The sequence below is a fragment of the Tamandua tetradactyla genome, chromosome 6, assembly GCF_023851605.1.
Source record: "Tamandua tetradactyla isolate mTamTet1 chromosome 6, mTamTet1.pri, whole genome shotgun sequence".
Classification (NCBI taxonomy): domain Eukaryota; kingdom Metazoa; phylum Chordata; class Mammalia; order Pilosa; family Myrmecophagidae; genus Tamandua; species Tamandua tetradactyla.
In genome coordinates, this window is record NC_135332.1 from 65403876 (window position 1) to 65431332 (window position 27457).

General features: G+C 41.6%; 1 protein-coding gene across 4 annotated transcripts in view; it reads left to right on the forward strand.

Annotated features, from left to right (window-relative positions):
* Positions 1–5930: 5930 nt before the first annotated feature.
* The window catches only part of DNAH9 (dynein axonemal heavy chain 9), a 372566-nt gene continuing 351039 nt past the window's right edge, over positions 5931–27457 (forward strand). For 3 of the 4 annotated variants that reach the window (XM_077166001.1, XM_077166002.1, XM_077166003.1), the window contains exons 1-6: positions 5931–6414; positions 12734–12930; positions 14857–15015; positions 16105–16235; positions 18081–18292; positions 20041–20274. In XM_077166001.1, the coding sequence (XP_077022116.1) occupies positions 5998–6414; positions 12734–12930; positions 14857–15015; positions 16105–16235; positions 18081–18292; positions 20041–20274 (1350 nt within the window). In that variant the 5' untranslated portion in view covers positions 5931–5997. Of the gene's footprint in view, positions 6415–12733; positions 12931–14856; positions 15016–16104; positions 16236–18080; positions 18293–20040; positions 20275–27457 lie in introns of those variants that run through there. The other variant, XM_077166004.1, reaches the window with a different exon arrangement.

Genomic DNA, 27457 nt, shown 5'->3' on the forward strand with positions numbered 1-27457 from the left:
CCATACACTCTCTCTCTTTACCATTTTCTATGGCAAGAAACCCAGACACTCCCATAAAACAATGGGTTTGGAAATAGACTGGATTTTGGGTAGTTTATACTAGAGATAATATATAGCAGTACTTGCTTGGGAGGGGGCTATATTTTACATGGTCACAAAAGTCAGATTTGAAAAGAGTAGTGTGCTGGTGTGAAATTGTTATGTACTCAAGAAATGCCATGTTTTTTAATCCAATGTTATGGGGGAAGACCTATTGTTTAGGGTGGAAGCTTTGATTGGATTGTTTCCATGGAGACATGACACATCCAGTTGTAGGTGTGACCTTTTGATTAGATGGAGATGTCACTCCACCCACTCAAGGTAGGTCTTGATTCAGTTACTGGCATCCTTTGAAAGGACAAACATTTTGGACAGAGCTCAGAGCCCACATAGACATAGACATATGGAGATGCAGAACTCAGCAGACATTGCCATGGGCCTTCCCATGAGATGCTAAGCAAGCCAGAACTTAGAGCTTTGCGCCAGAGAAGCTAAGTGAAGCCCTACCGATGCCTACAGAGGAAGTCACTAAAATGAGAAGCACAAAGTAATGGAACTGGGAACAAGGACTAGCAGATACCAGCCATGTACCTTCCCATGTGAAAGACATCAGCCTTTCTTTGGAGTCAAGGTGTCTTTCTCTGGATGTCTTAGTTTGGACATTTTTCTGGCCTTAGAACTATAAACTTGTAACGTAATAAATCCTTTTTATAAAAGCCATTCCATTCCTGGTCAATTGCAATCTGACAGCATTACAAACTAAAACAAGTAGTTATATGTGTTTTTGTCTTCCCATATCTAAAGTAAATTTGCACCATGATCTCCTATTTCAAATTGTCTGTCATCAACCTGGCATGACAACTGTTCCCTCCTAAGGCTAGGAACTACAGTTTTCAGAATGTCCTCTGCTGAATGGTTCTTTGCTAGTGTTTCTCACTTAGAGGAATTCACATGAGCTTTGTTAGGGGGAGGTAAAAAGGATGCCATTATTCACAAGTAGGGTTGCCAGATTTTGCAAACAACAACACAGGACGCACAGATAATTTGTATTTCAGAAAAATGACAAATAATTTTTTAGTACAAATAAGTCCCATATTACCATGTATTCTTATATGTAATATATGGAACATACTTAACTAAAAATTTATGTGTTATTTCTCTGAAATTCACATACAATGGGAATCCTGTATTTTATGTGGCAACCCCATCCATGGGAGGATATGGTGGCCAGAAGTGTGCCTTTGGTGGTTTGGTAGACACGTGGCTTTGAAAATCTCTTCACAGAGAAGCTGTGGCACATAGAGGTTGCAGCATCTCACACTTTCCCAAGAACCCTGCTATTCCACAAACTCCATTGCTTCAAGCTGACAATGTTATGGACCCTGATCATGAAGCTACAGCCTTCCAGATCCTCACACCCCAGCCCCTCACATCCCAGTCTCTTCCACACTCACATAACTCTAATTTCTATATTAAACCCATCATTTCTATAATACTTAGAGGGGCTCAGACCAAATAGACCAATCTTCACCAACTTAAGATAATTTAAAATAATTCAATCACTTCTGATGGCTCTGTAGTCTATTCAGGATGCTTTCCTTTTTCTCTCTTCTTTGGAGGGATTTAAGTGACTGGCAAGGCTTTCACATCTTCCTGCCAGCAGGGAGGAGCATCTGGTCCACATTTGTCCTTCGTCCTTGCTGAGGTATAAACCACCTTGCATAGTCCTTGTAACCAGGCACTGTCATCCACCATGGCTTCAAGGCGATGGCAATACCTACACTGTGTCTTTCTCAGCCACATCCCAAGCCACTTAGAGTTCTCTGGCCCTCTTAGCATTTCTATTCTCCTTCTTCTACCCATCCCACAAAGATCTTAGATACTGCAGCTCCTCTCCTTGAACCATGCTAGGACATGGGCACATCTGAAAGGCTGCCTAGGAGTCTATTTCCTTGAATACTGCCCTTATCTACTGCTACTCCAACACCAGGATGCCACTTCGGATAAGGGTTTCCCCACCTACTTGTAGTTTATCGAGTCTTCCCCAGGAAACAAGGCTCAATTTCCCATGCTCTTGGACATCTAAGTTTAATCTTGCTCTTGGACATCTAAGTTTAATCTGTAAAAGTTGTCATCTCATCCCCTCCCCTGGACTCTACCTAAAAGGGTCAAGAATCTATAGCCATATTCAAGTTGTCATCTACTCTTCTTCACTCTCACAGCTCCCACCCCCATTCCCCATTCCAGAAAAAAGTTCTCATCTCTTCTCTGTAAGGAAATCCACTCATCACATTGCCATGCATTCTTATTCATCTATAGTTTCACTTGAGACACTCCAACCTCACAGTCTTCCAGACTGTGCCCTATGAATTCAAAGCCAAGCTCTTGAAATTAAAACAAACAGGTAATACAATATAAGCCTTTTCTCTCTGTTAGTGCTTGGTTCTTACAATAAAAGAAAAGAAATAGCTTGGATTTCAAGGCTATTGTCTCTGCTATGTGTTTAAAATCTATTCAGAAATTCAAAGGACTGTTTTAGGCTGTATCCACACTCCCCTAGGGTATTAAATGTCACTAGATGGAGAGTCATGGGGCAACATCAAAACACATGGGAATGAAAAAACTCAATTAGTATCTCAGGATGTATCCTATACATGCAATTGTTAGCACACACTATCAGTTCAACTCACCACAGAACCAGACCAGGAAATGCAAGTGGAAAACAAGCAATAATCAAAGATTCCATAGAACAATTTTTTCTGCTGTGAAAAAATACCATGTTATGAAAACCGAATGGGCTTTCACAATTTCAGGCAAAAAAAAAATTAATTCAACGCAACCATTTAGACAGATCTTAATTTTTTTTCATCACAAAATTGGAAACAGAGAAAAAAATCCTTTAAACACTCTTTTCTGAAATGCTACCTATAAAGAAACAAAAATCAAGCTGGCTTCAAACTTCTCTTCAACACTGAATGCCAAAAAGCAATGGAACAACTTCTTCGGAGATTTGAGGGGAAAACAGGTGTTACCCCAAAATAGTAAATGTACTCAGTTCTGGACTGGAGATAAGGATTTCGAAGCCATTAGCATAAAAGAAGGAATTGTTGCCTGGGAGAGTAAGTTCAAACAGGGAGAGATTTTAAAGTGAGAAGACCAGGATGTCTGAGGCAGATGCTTAGGCAATACCAATATTTAAGCAAAGAGAGAGTAACCAAAGAGAATAAGAGGGAGTGGCCACTAAAGCAGGGGTAGGAGGTGAGGGGACTAGGAGAGTGCTTGCCATGGAAGTCAAGAGAACAGGATGTCTACACAAGGCCTGAACGGTGCTTATTGGATTTGATGACAAAGAAGTCAACAGTAATAGACTCACTTACAAAATTGAATTTTTAAGATATTCAATTCATAATTATTAAGCAATGAGTCATTAGCACTTAAATGAATATAAAATACATTCATTCTCAATAACTGGAGAATACCCCACCATATTCAGAGTACAACAAAAAATGGCATTTTTTTCATTATTTTATTGCAAATTACATATGTATGTTCCTCTAACAAAGTATTGTCCGTTTCATTTCATTTTCAGACTTCAAATAGATATAATAATGAATGTACTACCCTGCAGAACTGGCCTTTTTCACTCAGCATCCATGTTGATACATGCAGCTTTAGTTCATTCATTTTCACTACTCCATTACCTATGGGTAATGCATACCATTATTTATTTATTCATTTTACTATTGATGCACACGCGAATTGTTTCCTGTTATTTTGCTATTATGAATAATGCAACAATTAATTTTGTTATGCATATCTCCTGGATGGAGCCCCAAATGGCCTGGACTCTCTTTCTAGACATCTGCCCATTTATGTCTGATATCCTTATTTAGTGACATCCAAGATGGTTGGAGGGAGACTCTTCTAACTATTCTGTGAAATAATAAATGTTCATTGCTATTTTAAGCTGCTGCGTTTTGGGGTAATTTGTTATACAGCATAGATAACTAATGCACTTTTTAAATTTTATTTTTCTTACCATAATTATATAAAGAAAACATCACAACTGTTTCAAAAAGTCCTACATGGGGGCTCTTAAAATCTCCTTAAAGTGTACTGTGGAAGAGAAAAACAAAAGCTGGGATTGCCAGTGTTCAGGAACCTTCAATCTCAGATACATCCTCAAGTCATCTGCAAGGCTCCCTTGTTTCTATTTTCATTTATGGTGAGGCAAGAGGAGGAAGGGGATGAAGGGGGTGAAGTTGGAAGAAATTTTATTTGAAGGGTTTACAGGAGGCAGATGGCCCTGAACTCCTTCTGTATACAAACCTGATTATGATGAGCACATTTGGAGGCCCTAACCATTAAAACAATAACGATGCCTCCTTATTGCATAATGTCAAGTTCAAACTGTACAAAACTGTAAGATATGTTTAAGAAGTTCCAACACATATTTTTCCTGATGCTTTTTTGAAATGCCACTTATCAAATTATCAATTATCAAATAATCAATTATTGAATTGTTTTAGTACACCTCTAATGCCCCTTTACTCATAGCCTGCCTATTGTTTAATCCAGCATTGATAAAACACCCTTTAGAAACACAAAGCTTCAATTTCTAATGTGAACATTTTTCATCTTAGCAATTGCTATGTCCCTATGATTATGAAATCAATCATTTTACCTTCCAGCCACTGGAGTTTTCCTGAGAGACTCTTGTTAGCTAAGCTGCCTTTGATAACTGCTTATTCTGCTAATACTTCTTTGAACCCCATTATAAACATTCTGTAGAACCAAAACTTCTCAATCCCTGGGAGCTGACTAAAATCAAAGTGTTGGGGAAGAGAGGAGTTCATTTAAGGCCTTTAGGCCTCACCACTGCCTGCCTACTCCCCTCACCCTCTCCCCTCCCCACCCCCCAACCCCATTCTTGGCACCTATGCATTCTCACCTTACATGCATGCAAAGATCTAAACTATTTAATATCCTGATCATGGAGAAGAACTCAGCTGGTGACAAATGCTGATTTCTGAGGCCAGGAAAGGAACTCTACATTATCCTTTTTTGAAGAAAAGATTCAGACATAAGGCAGATTGGAGAGGCTCTGAGCATTGTGGGTACTTAAAAATATGTGTCTACATTTAAGAACTGATTGGGGGCCATACCCAGGGAAATCAAAGGGATCTAGGGATTCAATTACTTATTTGGCAGATTAAGCACATGCTTAAAGCATAGGGTAGCTGGGCACTGGTAAATCTTTATATATATATATATATTTATGTATATGTACACACACATATACAATATTTTAATATTATAATTCTGAAGCTGAGCTGTCCAATATGACAGTTTTTAGCCACATGTAATTAAATAAATTAAAATTAAATACAATTGAAAAGTCACTTCCTCAGTTGCACTAGCCACCTGTGTTTACTGCAGATCTCGAACGTTTCATTCCTAGCAGAAAGTTCTACGGGACACCACCGTTCTAAACTAGTGAAGCTGTTCTCATGGGAAAGGAATCGAAACGTCACTGAATTTCCTTACATCTATTTTACAATTTGGCGTTGTTTTAATTTTGAATTGCACGTTTGGGAAAGAAATGAGAGGACATAATATTTCTGTGTGTGCACACCTCTAAAGAATTTAATCTGACCTTGGCCAGAAAGTTTCCTAACAGCATATATATCCTTTGATAATGCTCTCCACACACCCCATCAATCCACCGCTGCCCTGGACAGTCACGCCAATTCACAGACTAGCCACTAAGTAGGCGCCTCCACCGGTTTCCTAGAAACAGCCGCGCCGCCCTACGCGTTCCCGATGTCCCTCTCTTACCTTTTTAGAGTGGAAGGGGCGGCACCAGGAGTCCCGCATCCAATAGGAGGGGAGCAGGGGAGGGAGTCCCTGCCGCGTCCCCGTCGCTAGGGAAACCTGAGGCGCCCGAGGCCGCGCGGGATGGCGAGAGCTGAGGAGCAGGCCGCGCTTGCGGCGGAGACCGCGGATGAGGAGCCGGGAGCCGACCCGCGACTGCGACTCCTGGGGGCCTACGTGGCCCAGAGCCTGAGGCCGGCGGCGGGCGCCTGGGAGCGCTGCGCCGGGACGGCCGAGGCCGAGCAGCTTCTCCAGGCCTTTCTGGGCCGCGATGCCGCGCTGGGGCCGCGGCCGCTGCTGGTGGTGCGGCCTGAGCCCGGGGGCCTGGCGGTGCGCCCTGGGCTGGACGCGGGACCCGAGCCCGGCCCGGCCCGCGCCAAGGGGCTCTTCTTCCTGCGCACCGGGCCCGAGCCGCCCGGGCCCCGCAGCCTCCGCGGCGCAGTGCTCTGTGGAGATCTGCCCGCGGCGCCCCTGGAGCACCTGGCCGTGCTGTTCTCAGAGGTGAGGGTGGGTGGGCGACCCGGCGCCGGCTGAAGCCCGGGTTGGGGCAGGGGGGGAGGAGTCGCGAGCGGGACACTGGAGGGGAGGCCTGAGGAGGCGGGGCTAGAGGGAGAGGGGCGGGACACCGGGGCAGCCCCGACTGGGAGCCGAGTCCTAGGGGTCTGCAGGAAAATGGCGTGAAGTGGGGGAAGGACCCGAGTGGAGTGGAGGGGCGGAGCTGGCCACTCAGATCAGGACATCTGAGACGTGGACGGGATGGGTGAGCCCAGGGAAATCTGAGTGGATGCCAGGCAAACGCGAAGGCGCTCAGATTTCCATCAAGTCCTAGTCCGGGATCACGCAAAGTCCAGGGGAGGCTAGAGTCTGAAGGACGCCTGGATCCTGACCACTTTTTAAGGTCTGTTAGTCCCTTCTGTAAATTGGGAAGGACTGGAGGAGACAGGAAATGGTGAACACCGTGAGTCAGTGGAGTGGAAGGAGGTGAAAGGCTCTGAGCAGATTATTCTGGAGAGGTGTTAAAAGAGACAGGTGGAGTGGTTTTGATTTTCTTCTCATCATCATCACCCAACCACTTACCAAAGGACAGCCATGTGCTAAAGCAAGAAGTTGGGGCATCCAATTGAAATGTCCAACAGGCATTTGGAGGAATCTGCCAGGAGGTGAAGGAAGAAGGCGAAGATGTGGCTTATGGAGTGTTCCCAGGCACGATTGTGGAAGCTTTTGAGAGCGCAGGAGATTTCAGGGAAATGCTCAAGAGACAGTCTTGTGACAGGCCTTTCTGGAATAGGAGTAAGCTTTCCTGCAAGTCAGGCCTGTGTATCCTAGAGACTTGATGCCTTAGATTCTGCAGGTTGTGAAATATAAGCTTTATATTTCATATTATATTTTTGTATTAGCCTTAAATGTTGAGCTAACTCCTGAACAACAAGAGAGATTAGGATAAGCAGAGGACAAGGAAGGTAACTTTCCAGGTTTGGGGAATATGTTAAACAATTCAGAGTGGGAGGACAGTGGGCCCAGTTCAGACTTGTGGCATGGTTAAGGAAATGTAGCCAGTAAGCAATAGTAGTTTTAAAAGTAAGGCAGATCATCAAATGTTCAAGAACTGCTATTGCTGCCACATTGAAAGAGATTGTAAACAAACTGAATGTTCATCAACAGGTGACTGTATGAATGAATTATGGTCCATCTATACAATGAAATATTGGAACAATTCTTAAGATACATCTTTTAAAGGTGTGGAGTTATGTTTAGTGCACTGATGTTTATGTTAAAACAAAACAAAGAGGAAAAGGGAAAGAGGATAGGAGGGAGGGAGGAGGAAGGGGGAAAAATGAAGGAAAAGCATTCATTAACAGGGTCATCCTCAGGCCAGGAACTGCTTGGTTGAGATAGAGGGATTGGTAGAAGACTTATTTTCCACTGTAAAACTTTTATACTTTTTTACATTGTATACCACATAAATGTATGTATTTGAAACCTAAATAAAATAATTTATATTAAAGTACCTCAAGTCTTTTACTTGTGTTTCTCAAAACCTGTAAAAATTATCCATAGTCCGTGCAACCCTCTCTTCTCTCATCTACTTCTTTTGCACATTCTGAAGCTGATCTGGTGACTCTTCAAACCTTGCTCACCTCCCATCCCCTAAGCCCCTCCTGCCCCTCACAGCTCTCCTAGCTATCCCTCTCCTCCTTTCTCTCAGTACCTTCTATACATAAGTTTTGTATACATAAGTTTTGTATAAAGTCACTCTCTGATGACTTGTTCCTCTTTTCCTCCCTCCCTCCCCACAGTCTGCATCAGGAAGGCCTAAAGAACCCATCTGACTGAGAGGACTCTTCCTGTGTTGTGTGTGTGTGTGTGTGTCTTGTGCGTGAATGCATGCTATTGGGGGGAGGGGGTGGAATGAGGTGAGGAATGCACTGACAAGGGGAGAAAGCTGTAAATTCAAACAGTATTTTTTTCCCACTGTACTAGTACAAGGCAAAAATTTAAAAATGCATCCAAGAAATTTTTCAAAGGAAGGATTGACAGAATTTAGTAACCAGTTCCCCTGCACCATTTCTCCCTCCTCCCAATCACTTTATTCACTGCTGACAGGTTGCTTTTCCTGGAGTTCTGAAACCTGTATGCTTGTTTAAATCCTGGTTTTACCAAATTAATCAATGTGATATAAGCAAGTTAGCTCACCTCTGTCAGGTCCAAAATACCTTGCAGGGTTGTTTTGACATTTAGAAATAATATTTTAGAACATCTAGAAGAGAGTGTATCATATTATAGGGGTTCCATAAAACACTGGAAGTCTTGTCAATATACCCCACTTAAAATCTTCCTCAACCTTTTCTCTGACCAATCCTGTCACTTTCCTCTAACCAAACCTAGTTCTCCCCTGAGGATGCACCTTCCCCAGTCATGCTCTCACTGAGCCTGGGATGAGAGAAGTGCCCTCCATGCTCCTCACTGCAGCGTCAAGACCACGTTGAAAAACGTGCAGTTTGAATCTTATGTCACGGGCTTAGTCACCCACTGTCTTCATTGCTGCATGCTCTACTGATGGCCCTGCCCTCCTTTCTGTATGATTTTAATTTCTGGCTCAATGTTACTCTCCCCAACGTCACTCCTGTCTTAGCACTTGTCTCTTTGAGTAGACATATAAGTATCTTTCCAATAATCTGTCCTCTGGGTTCCTTGAACCTTTCTCCTCCGGTGATCCTGTCCTCGGGGTCTTAACTGCTCCCTTCCGTGGCCATTCCCAGGCCTTGCTTTATCAATAACCCCATCCTCAGTTTCATGCACCTCACTCTCTGACAACTACTCCTGTTTTTCCAGATCACTCCCTCCAATATCCAAACTAGAACGATTCCTTGGCCCCCACTTGAACTTCCAACCCACTGATCCTGCTGCCTTCCATCCACAGCTCCTTGACAATCCTATGTTGTCTTTTGCCCCCTTACTCAGCCATGGTCCATCATAATCATTCCCCATGCATAAAATCCTGCCTCACTTGCTCCTCCCTTACTTTTTATACTTGTTTGGCAAAATCACAGACTTGCATTCCAATTCTCTGCCTTCACACAGTGTGAAACTGAATGAGGCTAGACAAAAAACCAGTAGTTCCACTTTTAAGTTCATGACCTTGAACCTTTAATAGACTCTTTATGCGGCCTAGTTAACATCCTAGGTTTCCTATTCTAATTACTTCCTTCTAGATCATGATCTCAAAACTTTCTTTTTGTCTTCAAACATTCAAAAACCTTCCCTCCCTATCACACTCTGTAATGCTCTCCCTTTGTATTTATATAAAAAATGGAAACAATAGAATAGCATTTCTGCATATTCCCAGATCTACCCCATCAGCCAATATGTATATTAACAAACTCTGCCCTCCCATCCATTGCTACAGATGGACTGTCTGCTCTCATTTGATGCCAACCCTAAGACTAAAACTGCCACTTTTGCTCTAGGTCCTATCCATTCTCACATCTTTGAGGAGGTTGTCCCATTAATTCATTTTCCTCTTTCCTACAGTCTTAACTTTTCCCTCTTCACTAGATTATTCGCATCAAACAATACCCTCTCCTTGCTTCATTTCCCTAACTAGCTATTACCCTGTTATTATGATCCCCTTTATAGCAAAATTTCTTGAAAATGTGCCTATTCTAGCTATCTCCCTTTCTTCTCCTATTTCCTTTTATACTCACCCATTAGGTTTTCACCCACAAACAGCACAGAAGAGAAGTGATGGAACTTGGAAATGTCCCCAGTAGCCTCCACTTGACTAAATAGAACGGCCAGTTGCAGTTCTCACCCTGCTTGACCTGTGAGCAGCAGGAAATCCTGCTGGTGATCCCTTGGCTTCCAGGACGCCACAATCTTCTTGATTTCTCCTGTCTCCATGGCCATTCCTTCTCAATTTCCACTGATGGCTCCTCTTCTTCTTCGACCTCTTAATATTTGAAGGCCTAAGGGCTCATTCTTGGACATCCCCTCTTTTCTGTTTATACTCAGTTCATTGGGTCTCTCATCCAATTTGATGCTTTTACAAAATGTATTTGATACCTCCCAATATTTCCAGCCTTTTCTTCTCTGAATTCCTTACCCAACTGACTACTCAGTCTCCATTTCAAAGACCAATAGTTATATCAAATTTAACATGCCCAAAAACAAGCTCCAGATCTTCTCTCAAGAAATTACCTCTATTTTTTGTCCTATCTCAGTAAATGGCAGCTCCATTCTTCCTGTTGCTCAAATCCCAAAATTTGAGTCACCCTGACTCCTCTGTTTTCTCTCACAATCCCACAACCAATCCATTCAGAAACCATATTATTGTACCTCAAAATCTGTATAGAATCAGACATTTCCCTCTACCTCCACCACTTTCCCTGTGCCAAGCCACCTTAATTTCTCTTCTAGATTAGAGCAATAACTCTAACTCATCACCCTTTTTCCACTTTTGCCCCCTAAAATCTATTCTTAACACAACAGTGAGAGTATCAAAGCATGCTGCTCCTTTTCTCAAAACCTTCCAATGGTTCCCGTTTTTCTGAGAGTAAAAACCAAAATCCTACAGGCAAGGTTGCACATGTCTGCCCCCCTTTTCTCATCCCTGCTCTTCTTGTCTTTGATCACTCTGTCCCGGTTCCACTGACCAACTTACTGCCCCTTGATCACACGAAGCATGCTCCTACCTCAAGGCCTTTGCACTGGCTGTTCCTTCTACCTGCAGTATACTTCCCCCAGGTATCTGCATAGCACCCTCCCTATCCACCCAAGTCTTTGTTCAAACATTACTTTCTCAGTGAGGCCTACACTGCCCACTCCATTTAAAATTGTAATCCTTCCACTCCACACTCCTGATTCCCTTCACCCTGCTTTATTTGTTTTCCCACAGAACATGTCATTTATTGACTCTCTCCCCTAGAGTATAAACTTTATGAGGGCAAGAATTTTTGTCTTCTTTTGAAAAAGAAAAAAGACTGTTACATCCTCTCAAGAGCTAGAACAGTGCTAATGCTTAGTTGATGCTTAATAAATATCCACTGAATGAGTGAATGAGTAGCTTTTCATTTCATAGAAAGTCCACATTCATTATTTTATGTTACTCAAAACTTCCAGAATCTAATCAAAACTTATCACTTTTTCTTCAGATAGCATGCATTCAGTCATCCTATGGAACTATTCAGCATCTCCTCCATGCCAGTCCCTAGCAAGAACTGTGGGTATATAAAGATCAAATAAGATACTCTTCCTGCCTTGGGCATCCTAGGAAAATACTTCTGTTCCTCGTTAGGCCTTCTGCCCTGGTTCCAAAGGGTTCTTTCTTAACATGGATGGGAATAGACATCAATTTATGATATTTTCTCTCTGAAGCTCTCTGTTCTCCTGTTGTTAGTACTCAGTTCAATGAATATTTCCACACCAACCAGGCAAGGGCTATCCTCGGAGATTGAACATGCTGAACCCAGGTATTCTATTTCACAGCCACAGGTACTTATTGGACATATACAGAACCCAATCACATTTCCTTTTCGTTATTTACTTGGTGGCTTCCTTGTCACGTTACTTGATAATCTGTCTTTCTGCTATTCTTGTTGACTTGGGGGTGTGTGGTTGGGCAGGCAGGAGTTCCTAATGAGTTGTATTAATTACAGCTTTCTAATTTGCTAGTGATAGGAAACTCAACCTAAACTAGCTCAAAAAGTTCTATAACAGCTTGATTCAGAGGCTCAAATAATAGCACCACGATTTGTTCTTTCTCCATCTGTAAACTTATTTTCTCCATATTGACTTTATTCTAAGGCCCCATATGGTAGCAAAAGGACCACCAGTACCTCCAGACTTTCTTCCAAGTATGAGTCCAGTACTAAAGAGAAGACTTCCCTTCCTCTAAAAGTTCAAAGTACCTCGACTTGGCTCTCCTCTAATTGGCTCACATGTGGTTACATATCCACCCCTGCAACAATCACTGTGGCCAGGAAAATGGACTGCAGTGATTGGTTTAGGCATAAGTCCAGATCCACCTTTAGATGTAAGGATGGATTCCAAAAGAAGAGGAACTGTTAGGTGGCCAAAAGCAACTAATGTACACCACACTGGCAGACTCAAGAACCTCAACTTTGCTTACCTTTTTTAGGTGCCTCTATCACACCTATAGACAGATGGTCATTCTTATCTGCATTTACCTATGTGTTGCCTCTGACATTTGGGACTTGCAAAAGGTTGTGTATAGCTTTCTCAGCCTTTCTCAAAATGGTCTTTATTATGGTGTCAGAAAGTTGAATGCCTTCCATTTCTGCTCTCTGCCTCTCTGTTACAGGTTGTTATACCTGTCTTGGCCAGTGAGAAGAACCACCTAGAGTGGCCCCATGTGGTATGTCAAGATGTCAGGCAGCATGCCCACAGCCTCCAATGTGACCTCTTGGTTATCCTTGAGCAAGTGAAGGGGAAAACCTTGCTGCCTCTTCCAGTAGGCTCAGAAAAAATGGAGTTTGAGGACTCTGAAAGTGAGGCAGTGTAAGTATCACCAGGACGATCATGTGAGCCTCTGAGATACAGGAGAATGTCTTCTTTACAACATTCCTATTCCTAACTCTGCACATCTCCTTGTTCCACACATGAACCCATGATCTGCTTTATTTGCCTACATCCTCAGACAGTGTGCTGCATGCTGATTATTACCCTTTCTCCAGTCCCTCTGGCCTGAGTCTTTTAAGGCTATTGCCACAACATGATCTTTTTTCCACTCAGTATCATTTCAGGGCTGAAAGCAGCCACACTGACTTCAGCATTTGGCTTATCAACCCAGTGTCTCATCATTGGCAAAGACCCAGGTTCAGTCTGGGAGACAGCTGTGTCTCATCCCCTCACCTACCCTAATATAATTTCACAGAACTAACTCTGGTGGTTGCTATTGCAATCCCAGGCCCTCCTACCCCAGCAACTGGATACTTTTTTCAGGTCCTGAGGATCTTTTATTTCCAAATAAAAGCAAATCTGGCTTGAGGCTGGAGTTCATGCCTCCTGTCCCTAGGTGGGCATTAAAACCCCATCCTCCTTCCTATTAGGAATTATATCCACCATACCATCAGCATCTGCTGACATTTCTGGCTTTAAGCTCTCTTTACTTCTGTCCCCTAGGGATTTTTTTCTTTCAAGCCAGTCTATGTATTTAAATGATATGCTTTGTTATGTTTTATCCAGTATTTCTGTGTGTTCATGGCAAAAGGTGGCCTTCCTACATGAGCTCAGTTGGCCATATTATCAGGAGTTTCTCAGTATATTACTGTCATCATTGTGTATTCAGGATTCTTGATTTGATCTGAAGAATAAATAATGCATAAGATGGCAGTTTACTTTATAATGAGTTTTTTCTACTGGAGGTAATTTGCTACGTATATAATTTGAAGTAATTTCCTAGTAAGCTAGAAAACATGTTGGTTTAATAAAAATATCCAATTTTCAAAATAAATAAGTTCAAATTTCCATTTTCCTGACTCTTTTGTATTTCAACTTAATGACTTTCGATGTATGGGTATAATCATTGCTGAGTTTGTCTCCCTTTGTTCAAATTTGATAATTTCCCAAAAGGCTGGATTACATTTGAAGGAGGTGAATATCCCCTCCCTTTAATGCCTTCAGTGTCATTGCTTAGCAAATATGAATGTAATTAAGTGAAGGTGTGTTTCTGGTATGAAAATTTGAATAATATGCTCTATTTCTTTGTCAGTTGTATCCTGAAAGCCCAGCATGCACAGCTTTCAGTTAAGACTTTGTGAAAAGGCAAGCAAAACTTTTGATTTTTAATCCCTTCTAAAACATGGGTAGGTTAAAAAAAAACGGGGGAGGGGCATTTCATTCTTCACTGGAAATGTGATGACAAAGTGAATCATGGGGATCGCATTGAGATGTTTGATGGTTCGCCTTGTGGAGGAGGAAGTAATCTCCTCTAGCTGCAGAAGTGTGAACTAAGACCAAAATGAAGAAATCACAGGGAAAGAGTAGTTTGGTATAGAGACAAACTTTCTCCCAGGGAGGCCTGACCTACTGTGAAATGTGTTGTTTTTTCAAGTAAGGAGCTTGCTGTCATTGGTGGGAGGGTGGTCCTCTGAATATTTTCTGCTAAAGGTGCTCCTACATTGACAAGAAGACTTGATGGGATTTAAAGTTATTAAACTAGTCTTCAGAATTTTGTTGAATCTCTGAACCTGTACATATTGTATATGTAGCTGTGGATGTATGTAAGCATCAACATTTGTTCTGGGGAAAGAGTCTGCACTTTTCATTAACTTTTATCCAATAAAAGTTAAGAACACCTGGACTAGATGGAGTTTCCCACCGATTTTTCTTTCTTTTTTTTTTTTTAAGTCAGATTCTGTTTGAGGAGACACCAGAGTTAGGTTATTTTCACACTTTCTAGGAGATTTGTTTTGTCTTTCACAGTTTGGATTTCATAGATAAGTCAGTCGTCTACGCCATTGAGTCTGCAGTGATCAAATGGAGCCACCAAGTCCAGGTGGTGCTCAAGCGAGAATCTTCCCAACCACTCCTGGAAGGGGGAAATCCCACCCCTGAGGTGGAACTGGCATTCTGGAAGAGCAGGTAGGCAGGCAGGCAGTGCTCACACCTGGGAAGGCAGATGTCTGACAGTGGATTAGGCCAGATTGGGTCTGAGAGAGCCAATCACTGAGTGTGGAGTCTCTCCTCCAAGTGTATCTCATCACTTCTGTGGCAAACATCCAAATAACAGCAGTGTTATTTGGATCAATATAATTATTCTGTGGACTGGGAGATGTATACTTTCCACAAAGTTCAATAGTCATCCCTCTTTTCTGGGACCCCAGTCACTATTTCTTTTGACATTTCCTCAAATGTTCTTTCTACTATGTGTGAAATTAATTAACATTCTAATATTCCCTTCAATTGTCTGCTCCTGTCTCCTCAAACAGTCCAGGCTAGATGCCTATACCTTCTGTAAGGACCTGGAGAAAGAAAGGAGATTTTGGAAGTTGGCAGCAAACTGCCCTTTCCTAGTACCCAGCCCATCATTGGCAGAACTGTAGAGTACATCTATCCACTGTGTCCTAGCCTTAAGGTTATCCAGAAAGACCTTATTTTTTGCTCCAGCTCATTCTACCTCTTCCTGCCCATTTCCTTGCCCCTATTTATCATTGCAACAATTAATCCTTTGCTCAGAAGGAGACAGACAGATATTTGAGGCAGATGTTCCTGTCGTGCACTGAATGGAGAGGTTAGCATCACATGACCATGCATGCCTCTAGGGTCCCTACCCTGTTTATGCCAACATCCTTCCGCCTGGTTTCTGACCATTCTGCTGACCTACTGCAGGGCACTTCTCCTGCAGCTTTGCCCAAACAACTGCTCTCTCACCCTGCCCCAAACCGTTCTGCAAGAGCTAATGACCTCCAGCTGCCAGACTTTTGAGCCACCAGATGGTCACAGCAGCATTCCCTGCTGTTATCTTCTGGAGCTACCCTTTGAACCAGTGTTTGGGACTCAGGCTTTTGCCCTCACTGTTCTGGAAACAGATGTCCAAGCTCTTTGGGTGGGAGCACAGCCTTGGTGGAAGCACCCTGAGGCAGATCTGTCTATGGAAGGGTAGTCTGACACAGTATAGACTTGCCTTTCCTGATATTCACCTGGATTCACCCTTCTGCCATGGTTTTATAGGTGTGACGATCTGGAATACATTTATAGTCAACTAAGAACAATCAAGGTGAGGAGCATGGCCAGGATCCTGGACAAACTTCAGAGCAGCTACTTCCCTGCTTTTAAAGCCATGTTCAGAGATGTCGTAGCAGGTGAGCCCTAGCAAGTGTTTGCACAAATTGGACTCGAATTTCTTAATTAGTGATGAATTGACTTTTCTTTCTGATTTCAGTAGTTTCGTGTCCTTATAATCTTCCAACCTGGCACAATACAACATAGTGACAAGAATACCAAATTTGCAAGCAGAAAAGCAGCTACCCTGTGCATGTACAAATAGTGGCCCACCACTATCTGACCTTGGGGCAAACCTCTCTGAACTTTAGTGTATACTATAGTTATGATGCACACACTTCCTTCCTACCTCATGTGGCCATAGTAAATTAATAGAAATGGAAATACTTTACTGATTGTACTGTATTGTACAAGTGCATGTTGTTATCTCTCACCTCTGGGGTTCAGGTCCTTCCCTGCTGATTTCTTGAGAAGTCTCTATTCTATTTCTAGCTCCATTCTGCTTTTTCTGCTGTTCTTATTTTCAGATGGAACTGCAATTTCTTAGCCATCTGAGCACTGGACAAGATTGGCCTTTGTCAAAATTGCAAAGCCAGTGAAGTCTATAATTAGAATTAGGTAAATTGTTTCAGGGCTCCTTCTCCCCTAATCAGCACACTTTGCTTCTTTCCCTGTTTCTTCCATCAAGCTTTCTCTTAACTCTTCAGGATTGTAGGTCAGAATGTGCCTTTTCCCTTTAAAAATGGCAGTAGTAAAACCACTTCAGAGGGCTTTACCTAACATGGTATATATCAAATGTGTAGAACAATGCTTGGTATGTTGACACTGTTTGCTAAATTGTGTAGTGTGTGAGTTCCTTTAGGATAAATGCAGGGCCTCATCTACATGGTCTAGTCAGGGCCTAAGGCCATCCACTCTTGTCTGATGCCATCTGATTCTTTTCCCAGGAAAGAACCAGCTTTTATAAACACTTCCTTTCCAGTTCAGTTTGTGCAATGGGCTTTTGTGTCCCTTCTAATTTCTTTGCAGATATTAGTACCTAATTCTGCTAGTTTTCCTGCTTTCCCTTCTCAAGCTTTTCAAGATAACTGGTTAAAGACCCTTTCTTTCCTTGGCTGTGTGCAAAGAAGATGACAGAAGGTTCTTCTGGCTTTGAAACCCGGCAAAACCTTGCCATCTTCAGTCTCTGCTGTTTCTCTAAGCCATGTGACTTCTCTTCTGCAAGACGTCAGTGAAGTCCTTTGATAATAAATATTCATTCAAGGGCCACGGTAGCTCAGCAGGCAAGAATGCTCGCCTGCCATGCCAGAGGACCCGGGTTCGTTTCCCGGTGCCTGCCTATGTTAAAAAAATAAATAAATAAATACTCATTCAAGTCACTACCATTTATCAAATGTCTGCTTTGGACCAGGCACTGCACTAGTTGTTTATGAAGTTTCCATTTGTGCTACCTTCAACCTTCCTAAGAACTCTTTAAATAAGTTACTATTTTGAGTCTCAGAGAGGTTAACTGCATACCCAAGGTAATACAATAGGTTGGTGTCTGATTCTAAAACTTGCCCTCTGCCATCTATTTTGTAATGGCTCAGAGATATCGACAACAAAGTAATCTGCAAATGTTTATTGAGTATCTACTATGCATATGACACTAGGCTGGGCCTAGAAACCCAGGACAAGATCCAGATAACAGGGTCTTTGTAAGCAATAACTCCTAGGACCATTGCCCTAATTATTCAGGACTTCCCCGATTTCACTATGCCCTCATAGGTGCCAGAAAGTTTTCTGAAACCAGCCTTCTTAGTGCTTTCCCAGCTTAGGAAAAATTACAGGCATCTGCTTCGTAGATCCTTCTCTTGCTAGGCACTGGTATTCCATGGTGGGTGGGAGCTACAATGAGTGAAGGGACTGACTCCAATTCCTTCCAGCTCTGATGGAGGCTCAGGACATCCACACTCACCTGATGCCACTCTGTCACCATCTGGAAACCCTGGAAAGTGTGGAGTTTCCTGAGGTGAAGCCACGGCTGCAGCCTCTGCTCCATGTAGTCTGTCTGATTTGGGCCACATGCAAGTCCTACCGCTCCCCGGGGAGGCTCACTGTGCTGCTCCAGGAGACCTGCAACCTTCTCATCCAGCAGGTTGGCTGCCCCAAGATTCCCAATAACCCCTCCCTTGGGGCTGGCTTGGCACTGACTCATATGAAGAAAAATAATATTTCAGGGAACTAACATTTCAGGGAAATAACGATGGTTCAAAAGGTCCTCACACTTGAATTATTTTACTATCACAAGCCAGTTATTCACAGAAATGATTTAAGTAGTACTGAAATACCTGAGCAACCTAATTTTTCTTTCACCTCTGCTTAAGACCAGAGTGGGATAAAGAGGGGTGTGGAGAAGGGGATGGGTAGTGAATTTCAACCTCCTTAACAATCTGTGTACAGTATAGCCTAGCAATTAAGAATATTGACTTTGGAGTGAGATGACCCATGGCTATATCCTGGCTTCACCACTTATTGGCTGTGTATGTCTGGGCAACTTACCTTCTCAGTGTCTTGATTTCTTCCTGTGTGCAAGGGTGAAAATGAGAGAACCTATGTCAAAAAGTTGCTGGGGAATTGTGAGGCTCATGAGATAATGTATGTTAAGGTCTTACACAGTGCCCTGTACAAGGTAAGATCATGGTGCCTGTTAGCTATGTAGAAACAGCTTTTTAGATTGCACACTTCATGCTCCTCCCTCTTAATAGCACCACGTAGTACAGTGTGACCCTCTAGGAGTATGTCCATGTATAGAACTGGAGGCCTTGCGAAGGTTCAGGTGATCTTTCCCCTTAAGGTGGCTTTTTTACTTCTAAAAAGATGTATTATCTTGAGAACAAATAAACAAATTTAAAGATAAGCTAATAATAACTAACATTTATGGAATACATTGCTGCATGTGCATGTAGGCTAAGGTCAAAGAGGTTAACTGAACTGCCCAAGGACACCCAAACCAGGACCCAGTCCTAGATTGTTTGACTCCTAGACCAGTGCTTTTCCATCACTGCCATTTATTAGTCAGGACTCTTGTGGTTGAAAGTATAAGAAATCCCAACTAAAACTAGCATTACTAAAAAAATAATGTATTTTCTTTTGTGCCTCAATAATTCAAGATAATGCTGGCTTAAACCCTGGTTTACTATAGGGCTTTCAATGATATCACCAAGATCCAATTATCTCTTTCCCTCTCCATGATGGTTAAGAGGGCTATCCAACAGTTCCAGCTTCCCAGCTTTTCAGGTGCAAGTCTCTTGGAGACTGGGAAATATTTATGGTACAAGAATCCTTGCACGTGAATTATCTTTCTATCAAAAGCCAGTTAAGGGGAGTGTGAGGGTAGTTCAGTGGTAGAATTCTCACCTGCCATGCAAGAAACCCAGGTTCTATTCCCAGCTCATGCACTTCTCCCCAAAAACAAGCAAACAAACCAACAAAAACAAACCAACAAAAATTCAACAAATGGTGCTGCAATCATGGGATATTCACATAGAAAAAGAATGAAATGTGACCCCCACCATATAGCATGCAAAAAAAAGCCAGTTCAGTCAGAAAAGAACACCCGGGAAAGAACACCTGACCCAGTCCCAGTTGTCCCACCAAGAGTCTAATTGTGTTTCTTGTCTCTAGTCACTTGCCCATCCCTAAGCCAATCACTGTGGCTAGAGATTACAAAAACAATTTGCCCCAGTCCACCTCTGTAACCAAAGATGGGATCAAATATTTCCTATGCTATATTTCTAGAAATATGACTTTAGCAACTATTCATTTTAGAGTTGTTGTCAGCAAGTTTTAGGATGCCCTGCACCTACAGTCAGGTTTAGTGACACTAATCTGATTATATTCTAGGCCTCTAATTATCTCAGCCCAGAAGATCTCCTGAGAAGTGAGGTCAAAGAAAGTCAGAGGAAACTGCAGGTGGTTGTGGACACCTTAAGTTTCTTCAAGCAGCTGTTTCAAGACAGACGGGAGAATCTACATACTTACTTTAAAGAGAACCAGGAAGTCAGCAAGTGGGATTTTCAGTCTTCTCTGGTTTTTGTGCGATTGGATGGCTTCTTGAGAAGACTGTACATGGTGGAGGCAAGTGTATTTATTCATTTTCAAGCACTATACAGGAGTAAGGAGTCTAGATATCAAAAAAAGTAGCATATAGATATGGCCAACACAACATGGTAGTCAACCCTCCATTGATAGAGGAACCCATAATGAGGGTTTGATAAATAGTTGTCATTTCAATTGGTAATCACGAATGGGGACTGTATCAATAGTTTAGGAAATTGTAATTTACAGACACATTTAGGAAGAAAGCTATATTCATCATCTAAGCCTTTTGAAACAAATTACCACAAACTTGCGGGCTTAAAACATCAGATATTTAGTCTCTCACAGTTCTGGTGGCTGAAGTACAAACTCAAGGTGTCAACAGGGCCATGCCCCCTTCCAAAGACTCTAGGGAAGAATCCTTATTTGCCTGTTCCTAGTTTCTACAGGTAGTCTGCAATTCTTGATGTTACAAGGATTAACTCCAGTCTCTGCTTCTGTCTTCATGTGGCCTTCTCTCCTATGTATCTCTATCTTTGTGTCTCTCTTCCTTCCTATAAAGACGCCAGTCATACAGGATGCAGGGCTCACCCTATAACCTCATCTTAACTGATACCTCTGCAATGATCCTGTTGCCAAATAATGTCACATTTTGAGGTGCTAGAGTTAGGATTTCAACATGTCTTTTGGGGAGAAACAGTTTAACTCGTTACAAAGGCCCATGCAGTCAACTAATTTAGTGGTTTTCAAACTGTCCATCATCTTCAAACTTTATTCCAAATAAACCGATACTAGTAAGACCATTTTTACAAGGTAAAAAAATGAAAGTGAGCTGCTCTGGATGGAGCTGGCCCTTCCCACAAAGCTGGCTGCTTTCAACTTCTCCTCCTCTAGGCTCCCACTACCAAGGTAGCTCCAAAAAAACACAAAAGTAGTGAATTCCTGTGCAAAAAGAGAGACTTATTCAAAGTTGTGTTTTTCCCAAACTGTTTAAAAATTAATACAAATTTTAGTTTAAATAAAGACATGAGCTTTTTTTTTTCTTTTGACTGCTTCAGTCCTTCCATCAGCATTTAATATGGCTAACATATTTTTAACATCTTACAGCCTATATTTGCTGATTAGACTTTGGGAGGAGAGTAGTGGGCATAATAAAATGAAATAGATACTTAAGCTAAAACTGATTTGATAAATCCAGGGTCAAGTTCAAGATTAAGACAAATACAAGGGGACCAAGAAATTAGACTCAGATTTCTGGCTGTTATCAGCAGAGATTTAGGATAAAGAGAGGAGATGTGTTGGGAAGAGGCTGTGACATGGGGACAAACCATGGAGTTGCGAGGATGGGAGAGCATGAGACTGACTCTGTTCATTTCTGTTTAAAAAAACACTGATTAGGCACCACTATGAACTACATACTGTTACCAGACAAAGGCCATGGATTCTTTTGCTCAAGACACTCAATAACCAATTCTTGAGACCACTGGGGTTTCAAAGAAAGAAAGAGTTTATTACTAGTAGGAAAGCAGATGGCTTAGCAGCTCAAAATGTATCTCCCTGAGTTTAGGGGGTTCAAGGTTTTTAAGGATTTTGGCAAAGGTAGTTGAGGTCATTTTGAACAGCAAGTCCAAAGCAGAAAAGGAGATATTGTTATCATTATCATTTCAATTAGAGAATATAAGCTGAAAGGAGGGAAGGCAGAGCTATCACTTCAATAACTAAAGGTGTAAGCCAAAGGAAGACAGGTTATCTTTCAATAGCAGAATCTAGCTGAAATGATTTACAAGTGTCCCGGGCTGAGGCAAGTTAATGGCTGATTTCATTAGTACTAGGGCCTTTGCCCTACGAGAAAATGACAAGATAAAGGCCATAACAACTCTTACAATCACAAAGGCACAAGATAGGAGCTTTTACACTCTTTTTAGGTATTAGGGCAACTGAATTATAGTTTAGGGATTGCAGGTATTACCCTATCTACTTCAATATCCCATAAAGCAAAAAGGAATATGATTCAGTAATCAAAATTATTCCTTAGATCCTAATTTCTTGGTTACAGTACTGAGCTAGGTACTAGTAACAAACAGATGACTGATATTAGGCTTTTGCCTGTAAGAGAAGCACAGGAAAAGGTAGATGCATTAGTGGAAGAAATTCAGAGGTTGAAAGACACAGAAACAGGCAACTTTTTTGAGGGTACTAAGTGCCACCATAAAGGTGAGACTTGTGTTATTGGAAGCATGGAAGAGGGTGCCCGAACCTAGCTGGGCTCTGGGAAAGGAGGAAGAACAAGAGAAATGAATTTGGACCCTGGCATAAGAATTGACCCTGGAAAGAAGATGGGGAAGCACGTAAAATGCCCAAGAAAGAAATCCAGAAGCTAGATCTTATGAAAGGTGTATCTTAAATCCTTGATCAGGATCATGGAGAATATAAATTGATACCTAGCTTTATACTAAATACCTCCTTTCCCGGTAGCTATGTCAGTCACAGCTCTTGATGCACAGCTTCTCCTCCCCTCCCCCTCTACTCTTTATTCCTCTCATCTTCCACATCAAATCCATCATTTAGCTGGAAGTGACTGACCGTTGGGCTCCAAAGTCCCCCTGGCCTAAGCTGACCACGACAGAATAGCTGCCACTTTGCAGCGATCACAGTTGCTGGAGCTGCAACCCTGTGGATGGCCTTCAGGTTAGGAGATGGCAGGTTAGCAGAGCCCAGCTCAGCAACGAGGGAACTGCATATAGACCCTTCTTCTAACATTCAGACGTCTAATTTATGGGAAATATTCAGTAGGTATTATAAGAAGCCATCGCCACCTATCTCCTCAGAATCATTACCCTCTCAATGGTTTTCTCTCAAGCTACTTTTCTTTCTGAATCAAGGACACAGATGCATGAAATAAAGGAGTTGCCCCAGTTTAACTAGAGGGTGACTTGAATATCACCACCCTCTTTCTACTTCTTCCCCTGTTTGAAGTTTTACTGCCCTTTGCTCTGGTTCATCCTTTCCTCTTATGCCCAGCTCTCTCATTCCTTTTCTTTACTGCTTATTCCTCTCCTTTGCTTTCCCTGACTTCTCTTCCCACTTGTCTCCCACCTGTGCTCTTTTATTTTTTCCTCACTCTCTTTTTATTGTCTCCAAATATTTGCTCATGCTCATCCCCTTTGCCCTTTGCTGTCTTCGTCCTCCCCCACTAGCTCTGTGCAGTGGGGCTCAGGACTATCGATTGCTTTTCTGGTATATTTCATGGAGCCCTTTAGTTAACATTCTATGTATTTCTGTGATCGATGCCTATTTGAAATGGGATTAATCTGCTTCTCTCCAGCAGGAATTAGCATGAATTTAGCCTTAGTCTTCTTGGTGTTCTAAAACAATATATGGCCACTGAGTTGTTACAAGCTGCAATTAATAACTACACGAAGCCCAATTAATAAAATGGTATCAACGCATTCTTCCCCCTCCCCTCCACCGTGTGCGCTTGTCAAGGGATACCTTGTGAAGAGCCGGCTTTTAACCTCCATAATTCTCCTGGATGTTCCCCCTCAGATTTGTATGGTTTTTTGGCCTTTTTGCCCTTTTGTACAAGAGGGTTTTGTTGTGCAGATCGATTCTGTCACCTCTGCACCCCCTAGGTGAGGGGAAGCTGCTGGGAAGGAGGCAATATATTGCCAAGCAGTTTTCAGCAGATCTGTAGTGCATGGATTAATTGCATTCTCGGGAAACAATTGTTCTCTTCCTCAACCTCCTCAGACAGCTAATTTCTTTGAGAGCTAACCCTTGGAAAGGGAAAGGGAAGGAAGGGGAGGGGAGGAGAGGAAAAAGGAAAGGAAGGGTAGAAAAATAAACAACTACCATCTTTCAAGGGCCTGTTTTCCTGGTGGGTCTGCATCCTTACGATAGTAATAAGAGCTGCATATCAATCCCCCATTTTAACAAATGGTCACAATTAAGTATGATACATAAATCAACATGCCTTTTGTCACCAGTTCTTAGAGGTTTAGCTGAGATTCATACCCAGAGATATATGGTTCCAAGTATTGTCCTTTCACCAAACTTCAGTATTTTCCAGGGGGTTCTAAAGGTCTGATTCCCTCTTTCCCTCCCTCCCTCTCTCCTTCCCCTTCTCCTTCCCCTTCTCTTCCTTCCTTCCTAACATTTTAAGGACCCAAAACTGTTATGTGATTTTATTCTGCCCATGTATCTGCTACTTTTTGTTAATTTTAATGCAATTTTATTGATATGTGTTATATATTCACATACCATGGAATCAACCAAAGCGTACAGTCAGTGGTTCATATAACTGTGCATTCATCATCACAGTCAACTTTTTTTTTCTTTTTTGTGAAAAATAACATATATACATAAAAGCAATAAATTTCAAAGCACACCACAACGATTAGTTGTAGAACAGATTTCAGAGTTTGGTATGGATTGCAATTACACAATTTTAGGTTTTTACTCCTAGCTACTCTAAGACATTGGAGATGAAAAGAAATATCAATATAATGATTCAGCCATCATACTCATTTGTTAAACCTTACCTTCTCTGTGTAACTCCACTATCTTCTTTGATCTTTCTCCTACTCTTTAGGGATATTTGGGCAATGCCCATTCTAACTTTTTCATGTTGGAAGGGACTGTAAATAATATGGGATAGGGGAATGGAACTAGTTGATGCTTGTACATGCTATTTTTACCATATGATTTCTAGGTCCTTTTATCTAAAAAGTTATTTAAGTAAACTTATAGTTCCCATTCCACAAAAGGGCTTATTCAACTTAATAACTTATTAAGGAAATCCCAAAGTATATAACATCTTTATAGTATTAATAAATAGTCAAAAATTAGAGTAAAATAGTTATTCATTTGCCTCCTGATTGCTTCTCTCACCCTGCCTTCCCGCTTGACTCTCCAGCACACCATCACACACACACACACACACACAGAGTTCATTTTTTGTGTGCCACAATATTGTAGATTCTACAGATCCCCTGTTTATGTTTCTGCCTGCAGCCTCTTCCTCCAAACAATGCAGTAAGCCATTTGGAGAGAGCCCTCATTTCTTTCATTAGAAAACTGCTGTAAAGCTGTGATTCACTTGGAGACAAAATGATTTCCTGCTGAGGCTTTATGCAAAGCGATTAGTAGGGAGATAGGTAATAAGCTGACCTAATATACACTGCATTCCTTTTGCTCTTTCCACAATCTGCAGTCACTGGGCTGCCTCCTTTCATTCCAAGCCTAATTGGGCCGGCTTCCCTTTAGCCCTGCTTGAACATGTATGTGGTCATGTATAAGATCATTAGCTGTATAAGGTCAGCTACCATCGAAAGGTAAAGAAAAGTCTTTTTTCCAAATGACCTTTTAAGATTTTCATCTCTGAATGTCTGCTTTGTGCTCTCCCTTAATGAATTCCAAAGACATTTCTTTTAAGATGGGCAGTGTGACCTCTGCTTGGATATGGGGTTGCTGTTTGACAGGCATACCATTATTCCTGATTTGGATTCTTTACTTCATAAAACTACAGCACAAACTGCACCTTCCGCTCATTAAATGTTACGCAATCTGTCTGGAAAGCTACCCCAGATCCCAGGGGTCTTTGTGAGACCAGCCTCTGTAGGAGTGTCCTCATGTCCCCTTTATAAAAGGTTGTGCATCTCTTATCCACCAACCTGATCTAAAGACAATAATATAAGCATAACTAAATTTGGTGGCTAACATTAATTCAAGTGCTTGGACGTACTTTTCATGCAACTCTGTAACCCACAGCAAGTTCAGTTTTATTGTCCCATTTACAGGTTAGGAAACTGAGACTTAAAAAAGGTCAAATGTCTTTCTTTGAGTCATGTAGCTAATAAATGGCAGAAACAGGGTTGTGTGAACCTGGGTTTCTTTGGCCCTAAAACCTGAGCTCTTTCTACCATACCATTTGTCCTGTACCTGAACTTGATATTTCTAGCCTGTATCCAGTATAAGGAATTTCATGTGTTTACTCCTTCAATCAACAAAAAATAAATATTTAAAAAATATCATTGGGTACACAGGTAGTTCAGTGGTAGAATTCTCACCAGCCAAGTGGGAGACCTGGATTTGATTCCCAGCCTATGCGCCCCCCCCCCCAAAAAAAAGTTGTGAACAAAATTCCCTATGATATATATGTCATATACCTGCCTCTTTGTATGTACATATACATATATGTAGGGAGACACATTAAAAATACCATTTAAACCTCTTATTGTCTTAAAATGCCTTTTGTCTGTTTTGTGAGGACTTTTACTTAAACAGTGGAAAGATCTTACATTTAAATATTTTAAGAACTAAATATGTAATCATGATCAATATGATAAATCTGTTTCTACCATTGTGAGACAATTTGTCACCTGTTTCAGAAATCTTTTCTACAATTCCACTGATTAAACTTCTACTAAAATCCTGCCAGTGATGGAGAGCTCATTACCTCTCTTAACAGCCTATGCTATGGTTGGACATTTCCAGGCATAAATAGTTCTATTTTTATCAAGCTGAGCTACTTAAAATTGCCATTTTTTAGGTCAGGGCGGTCAATTAGCAGCAATTTCATAAGTTCAACCTATATCTTGAGGCCAAATTTGTTTCACTTGTTTACCTTAGTTCTTCCATCAGAGTAGAACCATAAAAAGTTCTACCTTGCCCTTGTCCAAGGCCCTTCAAATAGAGATGCAGTTCCTCCATGCTATGTAATTATCTTCTGTTGTCTAATTTTATTGTTTTTAAATCTTTTTTTGACAGATCTTCACACGCATACAGTCCATACATGGAGTACAATCAGTGACTCATGATATTATCAAATAGTTGTGTATTCATCACCATTCATTTTTCAGAACATTTGCATCACTCCAGAAAAAGAAATAAAAAGAAAAAAGAAAAAGCTCATAGATACCATACCACTTACTCTCCCTTCTCATTGACCTTTGGTATTTCTATCTACCCAATTTATTTTACCTTTTGTCCCCCCTTTTATTTATCTATTTTTTACCCATATTTTTTCACTCATCTTTCTATACCCTAGATAAAAGGAGCATCAGACATAAGATTTTCACAATCACACAGTCACATTGCAAACATTATATCTTTATACAATCATCTTCAAGAAAAGGCTACTGGATCACAGTTCAACAGTTTCAGGTGTTTCCCTCTAGTCACACTGATATGTCATAAACTAAAAATTTATGATTTTTAGATA